At 53.1% G+C, this 23,403-nt stretch overlaps 1 protein-coding gene across 1 annotated transcript; it reads left to right on the top strand.

The window, feature by feature from the left end:
• The first annotated feature begins 1,375 nt into the window (after nt 1-1,375).
• Nucleotides 1,376-17,620, top strand: BAIAP2L2 (BAR/IMD domain containing adaptor protein 2 like 2). Its single transcript, XM_073326061.2, has 14 exons — nt 1,376-2,312; nt 4,280-4,355; nt 4,625-4,711; nt 6,125-6,186; nt 7,775-7,846; nt 8,311-8,427; nt 8,887-9,033; nt 9,949-10,101; nt 10,464-10,605; nt 10,998-11,208; nt 12,045-12,116; nt 12,543-12,723; nt 15,494-15,534; nt 16,792-17,620. The coding sequence occupies exons 1-14, from the start codon at nt 2,274-2,276 to the stop codon at nt 16,865-16,867; spliced, it is 1,476 nt and encodes a 491-aa protein (XP_073182162.2). The 5' UTR covers nt 1,376-2,273; the 3' UTR covers nt 16,868-17,620.
• Nucleotides 17,621-23,403: the final 5,783 nt, after the last annotated feature.

The raw sequence follows: 23,403 nt of genomic DNA, 5'->3' as shown, positions 1-23,403 counted from the left end.
GTGGTGGTGTTGCAAAGAGAGGGTTCAGTGTGAAACTTACAAGGTGTGAAATAAAGGGAGGTTTGAAGTCCATTTTATCATCATAAGCTTTGTATTTCTGTAATGTCTTCTATCCTGCAAGATCCCAAAGGGCTTAAGGTCTGATTCTAATCCTATTTACACCAGTGCAGCCGATGAAGTGAGCTGTAGCTCATGAAAGCTTATGCTCAAATAAATGTGTTAGTCTCTAAGGTTCCACAAGTCCTCCTTTTCTTTTTGCAAATACAGACTAACCCGGCTGCTACTCTGAAACCTGTCATTTTACACCAGTGTAATTCCACTGATTGCAGCAAAATCACTCTTGATTTACACCAATGTGTATATGAGCAGAATCCTGCCCTCTATCTGTATGAAGGGATCAATCACCAGTGAAGTGCAGCCTCTTCTCGGGTGGAAGGTAATGGCTGTTTAAGAATGCACAGCAACATCCCACAGCTGTCCAGGTGTTTCAGGCAAGCAGTCTGTAATGACCCAGTTGGAACTGGGTCAGGAGAATAGAGGATACACCAAAGTGCATTGGAATCTAATGATCTTGAGGCATTAGGGTGTTAATTCTCCTGCATTTCATCCAAAAGATGATTGTTGGCACCTGTAAAGAGAGGTGCTTCCCCCACCTCAGAGAGCTGTGCTGGGCCTGGGGTCTGTTTGATATGTTGTGGGCAGAGGTGTGGTGTCTTGGAGTAGGGATGCCAGTCAGACCAGGTTGTAAGCATGAGGGAGTTAAACGAAGGCCACTACTCAGGCTTGGTGGTGCAGGTTGAGCAAATTTTGTTTCTCTAAGAGTTGGGAAGGGATGTGGTTATGACTCTTCTTGGAGCACACAGGGCTGTTGCCAGCAGTCTCCAGCTCGAGCGCGTCTTGCCTGTGCCAGCTGGGTATTAGCTTCTAACACAACCAGCCTGTCAGCCACTCAGGCGCTCTCCTCTGGGCTGTATGGGCCCTGCCTTTGCCCTGCAGGTTGACTATGAAGGCTCCCCAGCCTCTGAGCCTTCAAAGTGTCCTCCTGTGGTGTCCAGCCACCTATCACTGGATACCCCCAGAAATCTCCATTCCCAAGGGAGGAATTATAGTAAAACAAGAGGACAATTTATTTAAGAACAAATAGAGATTCAACAGAAACAAGTTTGTGATGGAAACAAATGGCACCATACAAAACAAAATCATGAAATGTGAAGTAGGGCCTACACTTATTCACAGTTACCTTCCCCATCTAGTCAAATAGATGCTCAGCCCAAAGTTCAGGCATTTGCAGCATTTGCTGCCCCCAAGGAGCTAAGATCCAGTCTTCCATAAAGCACCCCCACTCATCGAGTTACCTCCTCAGTGAATGGGTGCAGAGTGTTTCTCCACCCTGTGATCTCCTGAATAAGTCTCTTGTCTTTATTCACAGACAGGACGATCCCCTTGCCGTCCTGCCATCCTTTCTACTGCCAGTGCCAAGTTTTTTCCAATGTTTATACTTCGCTGGTTTTCCATTGACTTTTCTGGGTTGGTGCAAAGGTGGACAACTGAGCAATACAGGGTGACAACTTCCTCCCACTTGAATGGGCCATCACTGAGGCACATTATTTCCTGGTGATTCACTTTCAATCCAAGGCCATAAGGGTGTGTTTTTCTATATAACTACATTATTCCTTAAACATCACTCATACACACATCTCGCAATGATTATGAGTATTGATAAGTTACAAGCATTCAGTAGAGATCTCACATTCTACCCTTTATGGATAAAGACCATGAAAGCGGTGTATTAGGTGTAGTGAGTTTGTGAGGTCTGAGACAGGAGGTGCTCGTAAAGAACAGGGAACCCTTTCCCCATTGGCACCAATTGGCATCTGTGTCACAGTGGTGAGGCATAGTGAAGATGGCTGGACCAGTATGTGATGGTATGGGGGGCAAGCTGTATATAGAAACCTGCAATAAATAATTAAAGGAGGAGGTCACATGACCCTCATGGCTGTCACAGGGTTCCTCTCTCCTCGGTGTCTGGTTACATTCAAGGATCAAGTTCTAACATCCTGACTGGTGAATTATTAAACGTCCTTGTGGCATTCTCATCCCTTCACATTGGACATGTTTCTTCCTGGTGTCCTGCTGTGCCAGGCAGAGACAGTCTCAACCCATCTAGATCCTTGCAATTGGATTCTCAGGAGAGTTTTGAGGACAACACGTCCTCTGCCCACCAACTTCTCGATCTCTGGGAGCCCCTCGCCTCCCTGCAAAAGGCTGGTGAGATGGAGCAGTCCTACAGATCCACAATCTCCATCTATAAGGTGAGCTGTTACATCCCTGCAGGCTGTGGAGTGAAAGGGCTGTTCCCAATTGGCGAGAGATGCATGGGGGTTGGGGGATCCTTCATAAAGGATTTAAAAGCACAAGAGAAACACAATGTACTATGGAGAAGATTAAATTAAGATTAATTGATTTAATTTGCTTTGAAAATCTGTGGGCCAGATCCTCAGCTGGTGTAAACTGGTGTAGTTCCAAGGCTCTATGAATCCTGGTCTGGTGTGAGAACAGACTAATGGCCGACAGGGTGTGTGGTGTAATTCAGCGCGGAACCCAGCGGTGCTGGGGCTAACCTCTGGGCATTCTGGTGTATTAAGGCAGAGCACCTTTCCCAGTGAATCCCTGCTATGGGAGAGCTAGAGCAGCTCAGCTGGGGGGCTGTCCCAGAAGGGAGGGGGGGAGATTGTTTGTTTGAAGTGAGCCAAGAGGGTAGAGCAGGAAAGAAACAGGTTGAAACTGAGAAACATTTTGGCTGATCTTAGGAATCCTTTCTAGACAGTGAGGATCTACTGGACTGTGGAATATTCTCCCAGGGAAATGGTGGAAGCCCCATTGCTTGGGACCTATAAACTAGACTGATCAAAGCCCTGGAGAATACACAGTGGGGAGTAATTCTGCCTTGGCAATGGAGGGGTAAATTATGTGTTACTTAATAGGAAAGACCTATCTCTAACACCTGTGTTCTCTGTGTGTGTGTGGGGGGGGGGGGGGCTGTATTGAAGGTGTCCAGGGGCGGCATGTGATAGAAAGGTTTCAGAGTAACAGCCGTGTTAATCTGTATTCGCAAAAAGAAAAGGAGTACTTGTGGCACTTTAGAGACTAGTCTCTAAGGTGCCACAAGTACTCCTTTTCTTTATGTGATAGAAATTGGCCAGAGAGCTCCCCTGTGTGTGCTCTGCATGACTGGTGTGAAAATCTGTGTGTGTCTGAAGAGACACCAAGGATTAGTGAGTACTGATATATGTCCAGGCCAATTACTGTGTCCCTCTGTGAATGCATGTTGTTACAGGTGTTTTTCTAGTTACAGGTGTACATCCACCTGTGCGCACACAGCATGGGCCCTGCTTATAATTGGCATCTTACAGTGAATTTTGAGGGAAGAGAGAAAAAATCCTTTCAACAGTAGAGAGTTCCAGTGAACGTAGACAAGTGTTAAAACTCTCTGGAGAATCAAACATGCCCAGACACTAGTTTCTCTGACCTCAGGTTGAGGGTAGATTAGTGGCTGTGCAGCTCCTTGCCCTAGTGACCAGACTGATCTCACTGGTCTCCGATGTACAGATCAAATTATACAATGCACCTTTTTGGTAAAGATGCTGCCAGGATCGGAGCTCTTTCTAAAAGAACCCTACACACAACCATGCCCAGCTGGGTTAGAATGTACAAGTGAGGGTGCTTCCTTTCTGTGCTGGGCTTGTCTCCTCAATTTTGTGCAGTGCTTAAATCCCACATCTGAATTTCCAGACTTCTGCCCCTGCGTGCCATGCAATAAGGGGTGCTGTGCACACTGCCCACCTTATTAATACAGTAAATGGACCTATGAGGCTGGGTTAGGACTGCCCCATTACTTGACTTTTATCAACCTATGGGGCCCTGATGCTCATGACATGGTTGCCAGGAAGTGATGCCCATCCCTGAGGTAGGAAAGAAACCCACTAGATTCTGGGTGACGGTAGTAGCATTTGGGAAAGTTCAGAGGGAAGGGTGAGCTCCTGATCACTCCACCCCGATGTTTGCTCTCAGCTAGAAGAGAAGATGCAAGCACTGGACCTCCCCAATGAGGAGGGTGCCTGAGCCTGAAACCAGAGATTGGTGGGATGGGTAGGCCGCAGCTCTGTGGGATGAATCACATAAGGAGGGCACAGGCCTCTTTCATCCCATGGGCATGCAGGAGGATCGCATTAACCTGTTGTGTTCTTTCACCCCTCTCCCTAACTCGGATGGATGACAGAACATCTTGGAGCAGTTTAACCCTGCCCTGGAGAACCTGGTCTACCTGGGCAACAACTACTTACGCACTTTCCACGGTGAGTGCTGTCTCGTCTCCCACCTGTGCCTAGTGGGGGGACAGCTGGGATTGTGTCCATGGGCATCGCCCTCAGTTGGCAGGTTGGGGGCGTCAGTCTGTGCTCCTGGGGCTGTTCTGAGCTTGTGGGTAGGCAGGAGAATAGGTGATGAGGACGGGAGGTGGCAAAGAAGGGAAGAGTTGAGGAAAAAGGGGGCAGAGGACAAGGATGGAGCAGGGTCATTTAGGGAAGCTTTAATCCAGCTGCCCTCTCTCCTTGTATTTCTGCAGCACTCTCTAAGGCGGCTGAAGTCTATTTTAAGGCAATACAGAAGATTGGGGAGCAAGCCCTGCAGAGCTCCACCTCGCAAATGCTGGGTAAGTTTCTCCAATGACCATCTCTGGGAGGTAGGTCAATTTGAAATGTTGCCCTCCTCTCCAGCCCATCCCATCCCCGCACCAGTGCTCCCATTGCACCGAGCGGCATGAGGAACGAAGGACCGCACTGAGAAAGGAGCCTGAGTCTCCTGCATGACAACCCCCAATGCGCTAGGCCCGGTGCGTGCAGCACTCCCAGCCCCCACTGATCCCGAGGCCTGAAAGCCGGGCTTTGGGCGTGGCCTTGCAGAGCACTGACCCCCACAGAGCACTAGGCCCAGCCTCCCCGTGTCCCACCCACTTCAGAGACGGAAGCCCAGGCCTCCTGCTCTCCATGGTAGAGCAGCGCACGGAGCCCTGGGGATCGCACAGCCCTGGCTGCAGCATTCTGATCCAAGCGTCCCAGCTGTCATGTCACACAAACCATGTTCCGCATCCTCCCGGCGCTGAGGGAAACTCTGAATACATGAACCAACCGTAACGACGCTGTGCTGCCTTCGTGAGTCTGCAGCCAGCCTGAATCGAGAACTCGGCGAGACGGGAGGCAGCCCCCGTTCACCTGTGTGGGTTAGCTCTGAAACCTAAAGATGGCAATTTAACTATTTCACTGCTGATCACGTTAACCACGTTTAGCTGGATCTTTTTGCTATCTCCCAGTCCCCAAATGCCTCCCATGCCTTCCTCAGATCCCCAGTTGCTTCCTACTCAACAACCCGTCACTCTAACTACCCCCATCCGTCGCAACTTATTCATACAAAAATTTGTGGTACATCTCAAACGGAAAACATGGGGACAGTGTAAACTAAATGGACTGTACTATCAAAATAAGCCACGTAGGGCGGGCACCACTAAGTGTGCTAGCATATTTAATTCTGCATTCTTTACAAACAGGATATTTAATGCAGATGAAGCTGTCACCAAATTTTCAGCCTGCTGCCGCAGTGTCATGCAGAATCCAAGGTCCTTGGGGCAGACTGTCGATGTGGCTTGCTGTGAAGTACACAATGGCTTGCCCTGGGGCACAGATCCCAGCCTTCCAACCCCTTGCTAACTCCACTATGCAAAAGACTGGGAGACCGGGAGCTGGTACCACGGTTTCCCATCGCACACTAAGCTACTAGCCCTCGGGTGTGGTTTATAACATGCAGATTCTGAGGGTAATCAGTGAAATCACAGAAAGGGATTGAGCAGCTGTTATAGAATGAAGCGAATTGGCTGAAACCCTCTCCTCACACCTTGGACCCAGCCCCAGCAGACAGCTTATGCATAGCGATAGTAGTTGGACTTTTGCACCAAGATAACGCTGCGCCCAGTCATCTAACAGTGGCGATTAGTGCTAATGGCCCCTTTGTTCTAACTCTGGGGGAGAAGGAGGAAGGTCTGATTATGATACTTTGATCTCTTTTCTTGAAGGCCAAATTTTGATACAGATGTCTGACACCCACAGGCATATGAACTCTGACCTGGAAGTAGTGGTGAGTATCTTGACATGGCCCATCTCTACTGGGAGCAGCCGGTAGCCGTATGCTGGGCCTAATGGAGCTGTGTTTTATGGAGCTGCGGTGGCCAGATGCCACCTGTTGTTTCCATACTGAGTTTCGGGTGGGTTGCTCCCAGTTTGTGGTGAACAGAACTGGGGGAGGGGGGAGGGTTGCCAACTTTCTACTCGCACAAAACCGAACACTCTTTCCCCGCCCCTCCTTTGAGGCCCTGCCCCTTTTCACTCCATCCCCCCCTCCCTCTGTCGCTCTGTCTTCCCACCCTCACTCATTCACTCATTTTCACCAGGCTGGGGCAGGGGGTTGGGTGCTGGGGGTGGAGTGTGAGGGTTCCGGCTGAGGGTACGAGCTCTGGTATGGGCCTGGGGATGCAGGATTTGGGGTGTAGGAGGGGGCTCCAGACTGGGACTGAGGTGTTTGAAGGGTGACAGGGGGATCAGGGCTGGGGCAGGGGGTTGGGGCATGAGGATGGGTGAGGATTCTGGCTGAGGTTGAAGACTCTGAGGTGGGGCTGGGTATGAGGGGTTTGGGGTGCAGGAGGGTGCTCTGGGCTGGGATTGAGGGGTTCAGAAGGTGGGAGTGGGATCCGGGCTGGGGCAGGGGTTGCGATGTGGGAGGAGGTGCAGGCTGCGGCTGGGGGTGTGGGCTCTGGGGTGGGGTTGTGGATGAGGGGTTTGGAGTGCAGGAGGGTGCTCCGGGATGGGACTGAGGGCAGAAGGAGGATCAGGGCTGGGATAGGGGGTTGAGGCGTGGGAGGGGATCAGGGGTGCAGGCTCCAGGTGGTGCTTACCTCAAGCAGCTCCCAGAAGCAGCGGCATGTCCCCCCTCCGGCTCCTACATAGAGGCGCAGCCAGGCAGCTCTGCGTGCTGCCCCGTCCGCAGGTGCTGCCCCCATAGCTGCAGTTCCCGGCCAATGGGAGCTGCAGAGCCGGTGCACAGGAGCCGGAGGTGGGCCATGCTGCTGCTTCTGGGAGCTGTGTGGAGCCACAGCAGGTAGGGAGCCTGCCTTAGCCCCCCTGCGCTGCTGACTGGACTTTTAACAGTCCGGTCAGCAGTGCTGACCAGAGTCGCCAGGGTCCCTTTTCGACCAGGTGTTCTAGTCAAAAACCGGACACCTGTCAACCCTAGGAGGGGGATGTAATCTAAGCAGCATCCAGTTCTGATGTGCCAATATTTCCATCTCCCTCCCTGGTAGTGCTGTTGGGGGTGGGGGTAGAAAGGGGAGGACTTGTGTAAAACAAGGATGTTAACCCTTTCCCAGCTGTGTGGTTGTTATTGATATGACAGCAGTGTCTAGAGGTCCCAACCTACATGGAGAGACAGCCTTCGCCCTTGAGAGCTTTCCGTCTGGATAGACAAGACAAAACGTGGGAGGAAAAGCGGTATCGACTCTCTGTCTGCAGATGCCTGGCTAAGCATGTCCATCAGGAGGCAGAGGAGTGGGGTTTCTCCTGGGCACTCCCTAACTCTCCCGTTTCGGGTCCTCCCACCCCCCAGCTGTCAGCAGTGCCCAGTAACACCAGTTGCTAGGGGCAGTTTGTAACAACTTCTCTGTCACGTCTAGGCTCAGACGTTCCACAAAGACCTGCTGCAGCATATAGAGAAAAACACCAAGCTGGACATGCAGTTTATCAAGGTGAGCCGCAGTCCTTCCCTGTCCCTTCTGAGCTGTTTGCAGGCTTCCCCTTCCCTCACCCCGAAGCAGGGTGCTGGAGCTCTCTCCCCACACCCTCACTGTGCCCCTCCCTCCTTTGAGTCCCTTAGCGCAGCTCAGGCTTTCACCCTCTCGCTGGTTTAGATCATTGTTTCATCCCTGAGGCGTTTTCAAGGATATTCCAGGCTTTCCCTGGGGCAGAGGTTGGGGAGTGTCTCGTGCCAACTGGAGAAAGAGAGACTTTCCTTTTGCCTAGCTGCCATGTCCTCATGGCCTGACTTGGCCAGCTTTCCTTTGGAGTTGCTAGGATTCACTGGGCTCCTAAGTCCCATTTTCAAAAGGAATTTACACCCATTGACTTTCAATGAGATTTAGACTCCTAAGTCCCCTCCCCGCTTTAGAAAATGTTCCTCATAGTTTCTGGTCTCCTTCTGTGCTCTCGGCAGGACAGCCATCAGCAGTACGAACTGGAGTATCAGCACAGGGCTGCCAACCTGGAGAAGTGCATGTCGGAGCTGTGGAGGATGGAGAGGACTCGAGACAAAAACACCTGGGAAATGAAGGTGGGAAATGAAGGGGAGGTAAGGATGGCCCTGAGACGCAGGCGAGTCTGGAATGAGGAGAGTGGTCATCACAAGCAGATGCTGATGATGCCTCCAGAGTCCTAGATAGCTTCTAGCTTGTCTCTCCCTTCCTTAGAATGCAAGGGGGTGCTCCCTGAGATGCAAAAGGCAGCAAGCTGACACACAGATAGGAGACATACTTTTTCACACAGGGTACCGTTAATCTGTGGAACTCCCTCCTGCAGAATGTTTCTGAGGCAAACTGCGTGGAAAGACTAAAATAAGATTAGGGGCCAGATCCCTATAAATGTTGTATGCTGCTTCAGCATAACAAAGGGGTTGTAAAGGCTGATGACCCAGTCATGTGAGGGGAACCCCGGGTGAATGCCCCCAAATACTGCTCTGTGCAGACTCTGGGTGCTGCACTGACATCAATCCCTCCTCCGCTTGTCCACCCAGGAGAATGTGAGGCGCTTGCAGTCAGAGATGCAGGCATTTGTCTCCGAGAGCCAGCGGGCTGCCACGCTGGAGGAGAAGCGCCGCTACCGCTTCCTGGCTGAAAAGCACCAGCTGCTCTCCAGCACCTTCCTCCAGGTGTACAGCAGGGTAAGGAGGGGGCTTGACCTGAGGTTGGGGGGAGGGACATAGCCATAGCCCCTTTGTCCTGCCCTGAGTGTAGGGGACTGGACTAGAAGACCTCTTGAGGTCCCTTCCAGTCCTACATTTCTATGATTCTATGTGGGGATGTGTAGCTTACAATTCTTGTCTAAGAAAAGTTTCTAACCTAAAGCAGCTTTTCTGCATCACCGACCCACATGGTGGGGGATCCACCGTTCGAAGATACAGAGAGAGCTGCCTCTTTGTCCACTAAGTGATGGTTCACAAGGGGCCCTTCTGCTTCTCTTTATACCCCTCAAAGTTCATTGTCTTTTCCTTAAGAGTTAGGATGACCCGCCAGGGTTCAGACTGCGGTATCCTGCAGTGTGCCGATGTCATGCTATTGCCCCATCCTCCTGATAACTGGTGTTTATCTCCGAGGCAAATTGTCTCGGGCATCATCATGCTCAATTGACATCCTAGACCGAGGCAAGCAGGCAAATCAACATTCCTTTGTCTAGGACAAACTTGTTCATGAGGTCTGCCCCCAAAGCATAGTGCATTTCTGGCGCACGTACATAGCTCTTTAAGCACCGTCCATCACACGATGATATTGATGACCGGTTTGTCACCAGCTCTGAGCTGATACTTCACGCAACACTTGTCACAGGTAAATGCCGTGACAGCAGTGTGTTAGGGGTAGTGAGTGTGTCAGGCCTGATGGGAATTACAGAGCAGTCGGCCCTCTGCCAATCAGGGTTGAGGGGCTCGTAGAGTGGCGAGGGCGTCTCGCCTGCTGATGGCAATGCACTTAGGTACAGGTTGGAGCTTGTTTTGGGTCCTCGCTCTTTAACTTCCCCTTTCCCCCTCCCAGCTGATCTGCTCCCATTCTCCCCCTGATCTCTCCTCTCAATCTTTCCCCAGGCCTGGGGCATCATCCAGAGCAAGGTGCCAAAGTGGAAGGAGCAGTTGGAGGCCAGCCGCAATCCAAGCAGCAGACACTCCCCGAGCCTGCTCAGTGCCTCCCATGGCCCGGGGTACACGTCAGGCCGCCTGACTCCCAGCTGCCTCGACATGGTGAGAAAAAGGCCAACAAACGATCTGTCCAGTAATGGGGGGGGTGCCTGGGATGGCCCCTCCCAGGGCAGAGATCCCAGAACAGAGGGTCAGCCCAGCTTTTTCCCAGGGTCTGTTATTTTTTGAGGGGTGGGAGGCAATCCCCTGTGTCCCCATTAATCTATACCTCCAGGCCTCACCTGATGTTCCTCCCTTGGTAGCATTAGCTATACAAGACGAGGTGTGGGGGGTGGGTGGGGAAAGCTTGTGTGTGTAGGAGCGTTGGGGGTGGGGAAGGATACAATCCTTTAGGGACCAGGCTTCTCTCGAAGAGAGATCTCCTCTATGTGGTGCTCACGCTCACCTTCATTTCCGTCCAACAGCCTCAGAGGCCTCTGGGAGATTTTGGCTCAGCCATGACTGGACGTAGTTCAAGCCCCTTCCCCCAGGAGCCTGCAGAACTTCTTAGACCCTCTCCTCAGCCAGAGCCAACCAGGAGAGGTCTGCAGAAGACTTCATCTGCTGGTAAGACTGGGTAGATGGGGGTAGTGGTGTGAGGCTGGTTGTACCTTATTTGAGCAGGTACAGGCTGGATTTGGGAGGGACAAATCTGTCCATAATGCATTTGTCCCAGGGTGCACTTGGGCACCTGTTCTATGCAAGGACGAGAGGGCAGGGTATATGGAGGGTGGGGGTGAAGGCCACAAGTGAATGAACAGGGAGCCAAATGGGCAGGGGCAGGGCCCCTTTAGGGAAGCTGTGTGAGTGGGATAGGGAAGCCCAGGTCCTAATGGACAATGGAGGTTTCTCACTCCTTCAGTGGTAGGTCCCTCCTAGCCAGGCTGGGGTCTTGCAGGGGGAGTCTGGGGTTGAAAGAAGCCCTCTGAATCCTCTCACGCCTTGGTGGCTCTTGGCAGGCTCACTCTCCGCCAGCCAGCGCTCGCGCTCCAGCTCCTTCGGTGAGCAGGCAGGAGGAGGCAGCAATGTGTTTAGAGTCCAGACAATTGTGCCCCACTCTGCTGGCACCAACCGCACCTTGCTGGGGTTCAACCTCGGGGACATCATCATGGTGCTGATCCCAGAGGCGCAGAACGGCTGGCTGTACGGCAAGCTAGAGGGATCATCCATGTAAGTGCGCTCGGCCTGTCTCCGTGGCGCTGGGCTGGAGGGGGGATCTTGGCGAAGGCAGCAAGCCAGCTGTGAAGAGCTGGGCTCCAAGGGTTAATGCCCTGCCCTCAAGCCTTTCTGCTTAAAAGAGGCAATGCCGGTCGTGGTCTAGCCGAGGGGTTTCTCACTTACGTGGGCAGCAGCTACTGCTCCGGCACAGTGCTTGGCACCACATGGAACAGTTACCGAATGGCACGACAGGTGCCATCCCTGGCCTGGCATCCGATATGGGGCATGGGTTACTGGCAACCTGGGGCAGGGTGGGGGTTGGAATTTGTGGGGCGCCTGCTCGCCATATAGTTCTTACCCAGATGCTGCCTTTCTATTTGAGGTTCATTAGTCCCAGCTGCGTCTGCCTTTGGAGAAGGGGAGTTTCCAGAAGAGAGTCCCAGGGGAGTCACCAAAACTGTCCTCACTTTCTGGAGTTGGCCTTGTCTCTGTCCAAAAAAGTGCCCAATATGAGCCCCCTCCCAACGGTGCAGGGGGAGCTCTTCCAGGAAAACCCAGGTGCTGGTGGCTTAGTAAATGGTGCTCTTTCCTCTAAGTCGTCCCTGAACGAAGGCCTTGACCTGGTGCTAGAGGGGGTCCACGTGCTGCTGGAAGTGCTGTTCTTTCAGCTCAGACACAAGGCAAAGGCTCGGTGACTGGTGGCCATTTTAAGATCTCATCATGGCCCTCCATGCAATGGGCATGTTTGCCCCTGTGCCCTGGCCAGACTCCACGACGTAAGGGAAAGGGAATGCTAAGAAACGTGTTGCTGCAAAGGCTCATTGTCCCCTCTGTCTCCGGGGCCTTAGGAGCGGCTGGTTCCCCAAAGCTTTCGTAAAGCCCCTGGAGGGAGTAAGAGACCCGGAGGAACCGCCCAGCAGGTAATGGGAGCTGCTGAAGTGCATGTTTTTGTACGTCTTTCACGCAAGTGTGTGAGGCAATGTCCTGTGTGGTGCTGCCCATCAAGGCTACGGCTCTTGAGCACGCTCAAGAACTTGTCTGAGGGCCATTGGCACTCTTGGACATGGCTTTTCTCGATTAAACTGTGACATGTTGCTCCCGTTACGGCTCTCTCAATAAGGGCACAATATTTCCAGAGGCCTTTAAATCTCTAGTTAGGTAAATCCTAGGGGTACATATTCCTTGTGGAAACCGAAATATTCCCTCTGGAGAGATCCTGGGAAGGGGGAGGACCCAGACCACATTTGCTGTATGGAGAGACCCCAGAGCACTCTTCCCCAGAGCTGGATTCTGGCCTTTTCTTCTTCCTTTTCTTCTTGGGATCTCTCCTTTCTGCTCTTGTTCAGGTCCTTCCCGCTGCGGAGCAGTCACAGCGTGGATGGCCTGGATTGCCCCAGTGTCCCATCAGCAGGAAATTACCGACACGACGCTGCCCTGCCCCAGCCACCAAGCCCTTCTCCAGCCTCACGTGGTGCTGGCAGCCGCCGGAGCAGCTTGGTTAGCGCTGCTGCTCCTTCGGATTCCAAGGTGAGTGGGTGCGGCGCTATTCTAACCTGAGCTAAGGCAGTGAGAAGGGATCTGTGGGTTAGGGTGTGTCCCTCAACCAACACTGACCTTCGCTTTCACATCCTTTCTAATTATGAGGATAGTTAACCGGTTACCAAGGGAGGCTGTGGAAACCCCCATCACGGGAGGGTTTTAAGAACAGGGTGGACAAACACCTGTCAGGGATGCTCTAGATTTAGTCAGTGCCTCAGTACAGGGAGCTGGACTTGGTGACCTCTTGAGGTCCCTTCCAGCCCTACATTTCTGGGATGCCATGATACACACCCGCTCCAACCACGCTTAGCGGGAAGGGAAGGGTCATCCTGACCTCACTGAATCACAGGTGTCATCCATCTCTCCCATGCTTCTGGGACTCTTTAGTGCTGCTGCTGGTCATCCATGAATCCACCCTAGCTGATCTCAGCTACTCTGCTGGGCATGGGCTGCTTTGCAGCTACTCCTGTCCATCCCTTTGCACCTCCCTGCAAGATGAAGTCATCTTCAGCACAGCTCCTGTCCATCCGTCCCTAGCAAACTCTGTGCTCTATCCCGTGGAAGAGCCCTGGCCTCTGGGCTCCTCTCACTTCTTCCCTTTATTACGCAGCAGGGGCCCTTCAGTTCACTCCTCTTCTCCACGACATCCCAGCCTGGTTTCTGGTGGCTCCGGGGTGGCAGCTCTTTCTGCTAAAAGTAGGACCATGAGTGATGGAGCTGGGCTGGAGACCAGCTGACAGAGATGCCGTCCTCCTTGCCCTGATAAGGCTAGGGATAGCTCTTTTGTGTGCCTCTTCTAAAGGCAGCTGAGGATGGGGAAGGGTGAATAAAAGCCTGGGAGCAGAGGTCCTGCATTTGGGTCTCAGCAAGGTGGGGGATAGAATACAGAGGCTTTCACCCAATTTGGACCCAGAATGGGGCAGGAAGGCAGGGTGAAGGGCAGAAGTGTGTTTGGATGGCACAGGGGATTGGGGGATGGGATTTGGAGCCTGTCCTCTCTAGGTGATTGGTTCCAATCCCAGGCTGGAGGGACCTGGATGGTTCAAGGGATTGAGAAATGGAATATGTAGCTTTTCACCTCTGGGTCTGTGGTTCTGGTGAAGCCCCAGTCTGCCCAGCTTGCGGGTTTGGGATGCAGACATGTAACGTACCCCCTAAAAGTCACTGGTTCCAATCCAGACCCAGGCTGGGAAACTGGACAGCTCAGGTGATCGAGGAGTGGGAGCTTTTCTCCTCTGGCTCTGAGCCAGCCGCAGGACAGCAGTCAATGAAAGTCAATCCCAGCTGATGACTGTGGAGCAAGCTGTGTGAAATGAGTTGGGGTCTTAATCCAGCTCCTAGTGGGGCAGATATTTTCATCACAAGTCCCACTATCGCCAGTTGTTATCACTCCCTTCGGGGGCTTGGCAGGTACCGGGATGAAATGGGCTGTGGCAACTGAACTCTCCTCTCCGGGTTGGTCCCTCCAGGGCAGCCCAGAGGCCGTTTAGGGCCGTGAATGTTGGGATCTTGCTGTATCTGTATATTCTATGAGTAGGGCCCTACCAAATTCATGGCCCATTTTGGTCAATTTCACAGTCACAGGGTTTAAAAATAGCAAATGTCATGAGTTCAGCTATTTAAATCTGAAATTTCAGGGTGTTATAATTGTAGGGGTCCTGATCCAAAGAGGCATTGTGGGGGGGTCGCAAGGTCATTGTAGGGGGGGGTTGCGATGCTGCTACTCTTACTTTTCTGCTGCTGCTGGCGGCGGCGCAGCCTTCAGAGCCGGGCAGCTGGAGAGCGGCGGCTGCTGGCTGGGAGCCCAGCTCTGAAGGCAGCGCCGCCGCCAGCAGCAGCGCAGAAGGAAGGGTGTCAATACCATACCTTGACATCCTTCCTTCTGCCCTGCTGGTGGTGGAGGGTGACATGGTATGGCATTGCCACCCTTACTTCTGTGCTGCTGTTGGCAGGGTGCTGCCTTCAGAGCTGGGTGCCTGGCCAACAGCCACTGCTCTCTGGCTGACCAGCTCCGAAGCCAGTGCAGACATAAGGGTGGCAATATCATGACCCCCCTGCAACTCCCTTTTGGGTCAGGACCCCCAGTTTGAGATACGCTGGTCTCCCCTGTGAAATCTGTATGCTATTGGGTAACAGCACATAAAAGACCAGATTTCACAGGTGGGGAGACCAGATTTCACAGTCTGTGACCTGTTTTTCATGGCCGTGAATTTGGTAGGGCCCTATATATGAGGCTGTAGGAAGCATGCAGGGGGCAGGAGATGGTATCCCAGGCCCTCCTGTGATCAGAGGGGGCATCTCTGGCCATGCTGGCCTGTGAATTCTAGTGCCAGTTTCATTTGTTTGCTCTTTGCTGTGCTCTGCGGATCCTGAACTCCCATGATCAGAAATGCACCCTCCTCCCTGAGAAAGGGGGGGGGGGGGCTGGGAGCCTGTGTGTGGAGGGACAAAATCCCCTCTTCCCCCTGCACAGAAAGGGGGATATTTGTTCTCTGCAATTCTGCTTTAGTGGGATTTTTCAAAAGCACCTAAGCTATTTAGGAGCCCAAGTCCAATAAATGGGAATTGGAGACTGGGATATGGAGTCTATCATCCCGTTAGTGGGACTTGGGCTTTTTAATTGTTTAGGTGCTTTTGAAAATCCCACTGTGTGTTTGTGTGTGTGTGTGTCTTTCCCTCCTCCACCCTTTGTGCCTCTCTCTAACGTGCACAATGTGCTTGCTCTCAGATTTTGACCCTTTATCTCGTTTTGTTGCAGAAGTCAGCTGTGCAGGAGCAGCCCCCAGAGCTCTTCCCCCGGTAAGTGAAGTCTGGGATCCCTGGTGGTTTTATCTTATTGTTTGGAAAGTCCTGGAGAACTGGGGAGGTGCCTGGGGAAAAGGAAGTGTGGTACCAGTCTTCCAAAAAAGGAAGGAAGGATGATCATGACAATTACTGCCCTGTTGACTAACTCCTATTGCTGTTAAAATCATAGAACAATGAATGAGAGGAAGGAAAAAACACTCAGGCTCTAGAAAGGCCCCCCAGGCTCCTCTCTGTCCTCTCCTGGAGGAACTGGAATAAGAGCTCTCTAGTTGAGAAGATGATGAATTGGGTCCCTCAGAACTGCCCATTTGGAAGGGTCCAAAGGGAGGGAGTAACTAAGAGCAAATTAGGACAGGAAAGTCAGGCCAGTGAAAGCTGCTGGATCATCACTTAGTCTCCCAAGGGAAGTGGTATGGAAGCCCCATCATGAGGGACACCAAAACTATTCTGGACGGGCACTAACAAATGTACCATAGTGAGCAAGCTGCACCAGCCCCAGGGAGATGACAAGGTGGATCTGACAGGCTTTCGCCATCTCCTCTCCGTCCTCTGAACCTTTCTGAGAATACAAAGTGGGGTGAGCTCTCTAGTGGGGGATGGGATGGGCGACTGGCAGGGCAGGAGGCGACTCTTGGAAATGCTGCCCAATGGTCAAGGCGGATTGAAACAGCAGGAGGACCTCTTGCTTGCCCCAGCCAAAGGGCAGGGGGAGAGGAGGAGCCACATGCCCAAGTCACCTTCCTATTCTCTCTTATTTGAACCATTGCTCCCTCTCCCAACTCCTCCTCCTTCACTGTCTAATTGCTCATCTTGTGAACTGTGCCAAGGCTAGGGGGGAATGGCCATGCCAGGGTGGAGGAGGGGTTCCTGTCCAGGGAGAGAGAGGGGAGTGGCTCTACCAGGAGGGGGTGAAGAGGAGAGGGAGGGAATGGTCCTGTCAGTAGGAGGTTGGGGGGGCAGTCCCATGCAGGGAAGGAAGGGGAATGGATCTGTCAGGGGGCATGAGGAGGAAGGTTACCAGGAGAGAGTATGGGGATGTATTATAATTAATGGCATTGGTAACTTGCACCTAGTGGGCCCCCATCTGAATGAGACTGTTTCTCACTCTCAGCAGGGAAGCTTTCCACTGTCCCTGCAGCGGGTCCCCATAACATTCTCTGTGACGGGGCCTCTGCCAGGGCCCCATGGCCGGGCGGTACTGAAACAGGCTTTCCTGAGCCTTTATTTCTCCTCTTGCCTTTCTCCTTACAGCGGCACCAATCCATTTGCCACAGTAAAGCTGCGCCCCACCGTCACCAACGACCGGTCTGCACCCATCATCCAGTGAAAGGAGGCGGTGGAGAGCAGCAGATTCTGGGGGGTTGACAGAAGCAGAAGTGCTAGAAACACACAGTCCTTTCCCATTCCTGGGCCACCGTGACCTCGGGTTGGCGCTAACCTAGTGCAGTTTCTCAGGGCACGGCCCCAGCGGTGGAGCATCTCTGTCTTGCTCCCTGTGTCCTGCGCTCTCCAGCAGTAAATAGATTCCCTGGTTTTCTTTGGCGTTCTCTTTGGAGTGACGTGTGTGATGCTGGTCATGCTGAGTGGAAGGCGTCCCCGGGATACCGGTGCTGGTAGCATGGGCAGGGGGTTGCTTATACCTAAGCACTGGGAACTGGAGGAGGGCACGTCTCTCATTGGTCTGTGCACCTGTGCTGCAAGGGGTGCTATTGGCAGGGGAAAAGGAGAACCCTACCCAGCCCCTACTCTCTTTGTTGTAAAGCACTGACCGTTATTTGGCCACTGAGCAGATTCCTGACCTACGTTTGGGGTTAGGTCCCTGCTCGATGGATCAGCGGATAACTGCATGGCAGGGGTCTTCTCCTCTCGGCCCCCTCGCCCCAGGGCCTTGGGCAACTGGCCACTGCGTTTCCAAGAGCTTTGTGGGGAGGCTGCCTGCCCGTTCGCAGTGCCCTCTCCTCCACCCTCTTGCTTGGTAGCCCCAGGGTTGGATTAAGATGGGAGGGGAAACCCAGCTGCGCAGCCTTGTTTGATTCTGTACATAACAACAATAATATATTTTTTAAATAAAATGGAAAACACAACCTCCCTGTGTGTCCTGGTTCCTCTGACCGTCCTTCCTGTCTGCCTCCCCGGGGGGATGCCAGGGGCAGGTGTCCACCAGGGAAACTAAGATTTGGGAAAGCTTAGCCTTGGGTAGGTCCACACAGTAAGCGGCAGCTTGTGGCAGTCTCGGAACCTGCATCTACAGCCTTGGGCTTGTGGGGCTCGCACTACGGCTCTAAAAATAGCTGTGTAGACCTTCGGGCTTGGTGTGGAAGCCTAGGCAGGTGGGTTGGCTTCAGAGCCCAAGGCGCAATAGCAACCTGGCTGTTTTTAGCGCCATGGCGAGAGCCCCAGGCTGTTGACCTAGGCTCTGAATCTCGCTGCTGCAGGCTGTGTAGACATACCCTATGGTGCCTAAGCCTTGCTAATACGTGTGGCTCGAGTGGTTAAACCACCTCGACAAATCTCTGAGTCTTCTGCCTCCACCTGCCTAAGGGACCGGGAGTTTGCTCCTCAGCCTTGCTGTGGCCCCTTGGTGCTGGGTAAAACGGAGGAAAGGGTCTCCAATGCTCTTGCTATCGGGAGCCACCTGTCTGCTTCTCTTGGCCTCACCAACTCTCCATCTCGTTTATAATCTCGCTTCTCCTGTGCTGCAGCCTCACTAATGTCTCCTTTCCTTCATTTGAATTCAGCTTCACAGCAGCACCGAACACTGTGGTGTGTTTTGAGCCAGAGTTCTTGTGAAAGCCACTGCCCGGAGGAAAGCTGTAGAGTGTGTGTGTAAGAGAGAGAGAGAGACAGACAGGCAGGCCTGCAGCTGTATTAGAGCTGTGGTTTTAACTTGTACATCCTCTTTGCCCACTCACCCTGGACATTCTGCTCCTTCCATGCAAGTTGGCCCTCAAGAGTAGAGTAAGAGGTGGGTGATCTTCTAACCTCACACTGAGTACCTGTAATTTCCGGCCATTAGGAGGCAGCAAAGTCCTGTGTTCCCTTTGCCCTGCTGAGAGAAGGCCTGGGGGTCTCTGGGAGGCAGGGCGGTGGGTGTTCCTAGAGAAGCCAGTCAGAGTACTGAGGAGGGTGATGTGTCTGGAGAGTTGAGTGAGTGGTGCCCAGAGAATGGCAAGGAGGCGTGAGCTCTCCCCATACAGACCATTGGCACCGGGGGATATCTAGAGCTGCAGGAACAGGGGTCCTACTAACCCTCTCCCCATCCACCTCTCCGCACTGGAATGTGGCACCCCCCTCGCTTCCCCCCGTTACCCCTGCACAGAGTGTGGTTCCCCGGGAGAATCGGTGGCGCCAGCCCCTTGCTCTGGTGTTGAGTTTGAGAGTCACCTTTTAAACCGGCTTTAATGAAGATACGCCTGGCCTCCCTGTCTCCGGCTGGGTCACTGCAGTGTGTGTGTGTGGGGGGGTTCTTCCCCGCACTCGGTGCTTCACGAGGCCTGCACACAAACCCAGCATTGTTGTTTCGAGCTCTCCTGGGGGGAGGGTGGGGAGAGACCTGCTGCAGCTGCTTTAGCCAATTAGCCTTATTAATAGACATTCACCACCACCACCACCACCCCCCCCCCGCAGCTCCCCAAAGCCCCTCCGGCTCCCTTCCCTCCCTGCTCTGTTACCCCTGCCCCCCTGCAGGAATTTAGAGATGGAGGAGGGGGAAGGAAGCTAAGAAGCTTAATGGATTAAACAGCAAGCCTTTCACTTCTGGGGACCAGGGTGTGCATGTCTTAAATCCTTTGGCCACACCTGGAATGAGTCTTGCCGGTCTCAGGTGGAAAGCAGACTTCTGGTTTTATTATGGTGACTTAACCTGCCCTCACTCCCCCTCCAGTCAGCTGCAGAGGCTGCCTGAATTCTGCACCCCACCCCCACGGGTTTGCTTTTTTTATGGTTGGTGACTGTGTTCCTCCTGGTAGCATTCCTCCTGGCACTCTATGCGCACTGATCGCCCCAGAGCAGCCCCACCATCCTAACGCCAACGGCTCTGCCTGCTCCGGGTGAGTGCCGTTTGGAGTGTGCTAGACCGCCAGCCCTGCCCTCCATTCACTTGGCTTTTTTGTGGAGCCTGCAACAGAAGGGAACCCTGGTCAAACCATGGTGAACTCTTACCAGCCCTCCAGCTTTATGCCACGAGGAGACGGGAATAACTCATGAGATTTTCCACACTCCTTAAAAGGAGAATTTACCCCAGGCAAGTGGTAAGGAGGCTGTTCAGGAAGGCCTCCATGTTCCTCCCCTGTCTATCTACTAGCATATGTGGCCCTCATCAGCACTGAATCCAAGCACCTGCTTGCTACTTCAGAGCATTCCCTGCAGGGCCCACTCTCGGCTCTGCTTCCTTTGCTCCATCATTGCACCCTGTCTCCACTGCAGCACCTCCATACTCCAGCACTGCACCCTTGTCCTGTCACTGCACCTCCACCCCATGCCCTGCTCTGTCCCTGCCTCCTCTGCACCATACACTGTAAACACCTGCATCCTGTCACTGCATTCCCTGCTCCGTCACCACACCCTATCCCCCTCCTTAACCACTGCATCCCCTGCCCCATCCTTCTGCTCCAGGACTGCACCTTCCCTGCCCCGCCTCTTCAGCACGTCCCACTGATTGAACTGCGCATTCACGCTCCAGCTTTGTAAAGCTCCTTGATGTTGTTGCTTAGGCTGCTCCATCCTGATAAGCCAAGAGACAAATGTTAAGAGTCTCCCTGCTAAGGAAAGTGAGTGCAGAGGGGAAGCCATAAGGAATCTTTGGCCAGGCTCCCAGCTGTCTCTCTGTGCTGAGCCATGGGATTACCGGGGAATTCTGGCCCAGGCATGCAGGCTGCTCCTTCCCATTGGCTGGAAAAGCTTCTTAAAAATGGAGAGGTGGTTTCTGCTAGATCAGCACCTCTGATGCTTTGCCGACTTTAAAACATAAGCAGCTGCTGACCCACATCCACAGTGTAAACACCTTGGGGCTCAAGCTGCAAGCTGTGCTGCACCCAGGGACTCCCAGCGGACAGGACTTGGCGGGAGTGGGGGGGTGTCTCTGCAGCAGTTGGAGATCACTGCATGACCCCGCCAGCAGCAGGTGGTTCAGGAGAGGACAGGAAGCAGTGCAGGATTTTCTGCAATCCAGATTGAAGGGGGGACTTTGCTGTTCAGGAGAACAAAGCAGGCTGCTGCCAGGCATCTGCCATGGAGCTAACCCCGAAAGACACCATCTAAGCTAACGTGCTCCTCCTGGAGCCAAGAAGCGCCACGCAGATCGGCCCCCCGGCACTCGGAGGGTGAACAGGCAGCCGCCGTCCTGCGAGGTTTGTATCCAGATGCACTTTGACGACCGTTGATTCATTTGGTAGGTTAGTGGTGTGTGCAGGCTGTTCTCCTGGTTGCCGCCCAGGCTAATGCTGGTCTCAGGGCATAGCCTATTAATAGGTCAGCCTGTGCCAGGGAAAGCTTATCTAATTCTCTCTGGCTGCGCTCTCCATGCACCCTCTGTGACGTGGATCCGCTGCCCTTGGAGGCTGGGAGTGTGAGCCCTGGCCCATCACCCGGAGCAGGGACCCCACTGAGCTGGGACACTGGAGGAGAATGCTGGCACTAGTGAGTGGATCCCATTGACTCCTAGTGCCAGCGTGCTCGAGTTGTGAATCCCACTTTGTTCAGCGGTTGGGTCTGGGACAGCTCCCTAGTGGTGGGATCCTGCTGTGCATGGAGGACGATTCTCAGTGCTAGCTCCCGGGGTGTAGCCCACCCCGCACACAAAGGCTGAGGGTCTGACTCTCACCATTAGTGCGCTGCCCTTGCACGTGGGTTTTCTAGCACTGGTGGTAAATCTCGCCCTGCCATAACAGAGGCATCAGCACACTGAGCTACAAAGGTGATGGGTGCTATGGAGACCGCTGAGAATGCAGGTGTGATGCGTTGGGCATTAGTGTTCGGGGAGGAGCCTCTGTGTGCCAATGATCCATCTACGTTAGTGTGTATTTAAACTGCGAATTGAGTTTTTTAAATATCCAAACAAACCTTCCCAGCACTGGAGAAAATAGTAGTGAGCAGTGGTGTGCAAGGACCAGACACAGTGTACATCAGTGCATACAACCCCCGTAGCAATGATCAGAATAGCCAGTGCATTTGTTGTGAACTTCTGAGCGGGAAACCTACGCTCCCCATATTGTTTTTCAGAGCCTGGAGTAAATGGCACATCAGACCATGTTTTGCAAATGAGGAGGTGTGTGCCAGAGGGTCAAATCAATGCCCTTGCCTAGAAGCTATTGAACATTTCAAGCTAGAACACATGTTGCTTATGCCTCCCCACTTCCCAATAAACCTCTGATCATGGTGCTGAGCACAGAGGTTTCAACCAGCTTGACAAACGTAAGGATGAGCAGAGGAATGAACAGCAAGAATCTGGGGCAGGTGTCCTTGTGTCTGCCTGGGTGCGTGCATTTGGCAGCAGACACTCCTCCAGCACAGCTGCATGCATCAGATGATGCCAGTCAGTGGTCCAGGTCCAAGACTGATCTGGGAATCTTTGTTCCATTAGAGCACGTGCTCTGTAATACAATAGTAACTTGCTTGCTAGTAAGCTGGAGAGGGGTTTTGGGCGGAGCGGAGAGTGGAGTGTTGCTAAATCAACCTGCCGGGGTGCCACTGTTTGACGTGATCATTTGGAGCAGTAAAAGGTTAGAACTGTTGGTGGTTGACAGCAGAATCTGGGTTTATCCTCACCCCGATCGGTGAATACTTAGCGTGGAAATGCCTTTCCCACAGCCCTTTCCTACTGCTGTCACTCATTTGCACTGAATCAGGGAGACTTGGTTGTAAGGCTCAGATTCTTTTTGGCAGTAGGGGCTAGATAAATAAACACAGCATGGGGGGAGTCACAGCTCCTGAGTTCTAATCCTGACTCTGCTGCTGGCTCCCTGGGTAGCCTTGGGCGAGTAATTTATCATCTCTGTGCCTGAGTTTCCCCATCTGTAACACACACACGTGTGTGTGTGTATGAATATTAATGGGGTAATGTACATGCAGCACTTTGAACGCTTAAGGTGCTGTACGAGCGCCAAGTCTTATGTCTGGAATGAGTTTCTTGGTGCTGCTTGGCTGCAGGTAGAGAATGCTTGAGCCGGTGTGTGTGTGGGGGGAGCTGGAGCCCTTTATAAATGGGCTGAAACACCGGGCAGAGCTTGCTGGCCCCTTGCCTGCCTGATTTCGGAAGCTCGCAGCACATGCTGGTTCTGCATGTGAGGACCATTTGGCTAGAACCGTCCAAAGGAAAGACAGCTTAAATCCACCCTCACAGCAAGATCCCTCTGGCCATTGATTTCCTGTGGGACAGGTTCCCAGTGACTGTTGACTAGGCGGCACTGGACTAGGCCTTGTGGGAGAAATGCCAGAAATAGCCTTTCCAGCTTCGCTTCAATGGAGCTTGGCCCACGGCACTTGCCCCTAGCAGTGTGTTGTGGTTGGACAACTGACCACGTTTTTCCAGAAGAAGGTTCCTCCTGGTGCGGGGAAGGGAGACTCTGCTGAGGGCATCTGGGGTCACCAGCCCTGTGCCTACCTCTACGTGCTGAGCCTGGCTCAGAAACCTGATTAGTGACAACTGGCCCAAAGCCAATGGTGCCTTCTCATGCAAATCAGCCCAGCAGTGCATTGTGGGTATAACAGCGTCCCTTACTGTAGGCCCACAGGCAATCTCCCCATTTCAGCTGGTGCGGTGCTACATAGTCCTTGCTCACCCCCTTGCAGACACCCCCTGGAAACACCCAGCCCTATTTTTATTTTTAGTTGTGCCATATTGACCTGCCAACAGCCTACACCATA

This window comes from Lepidochelys kempii, chromosome 1 (genome assembly GCF_965140285.1).
Source record: "Lepidochelys kempii isolate rLepKem1 chromosome 1, rLepKem1.hap1, whole genome shotgun sequence".
In the NCBI taxonomy this organism is placed as follows: Eukaryota; Metazoa; Chordata; order Testudines; family Cheloniidae; genus Lepidochelys; species Lepidochelys kempii.
This window is presented reverse-complemented; position numbering and strand designations above follow the sequence as displayed.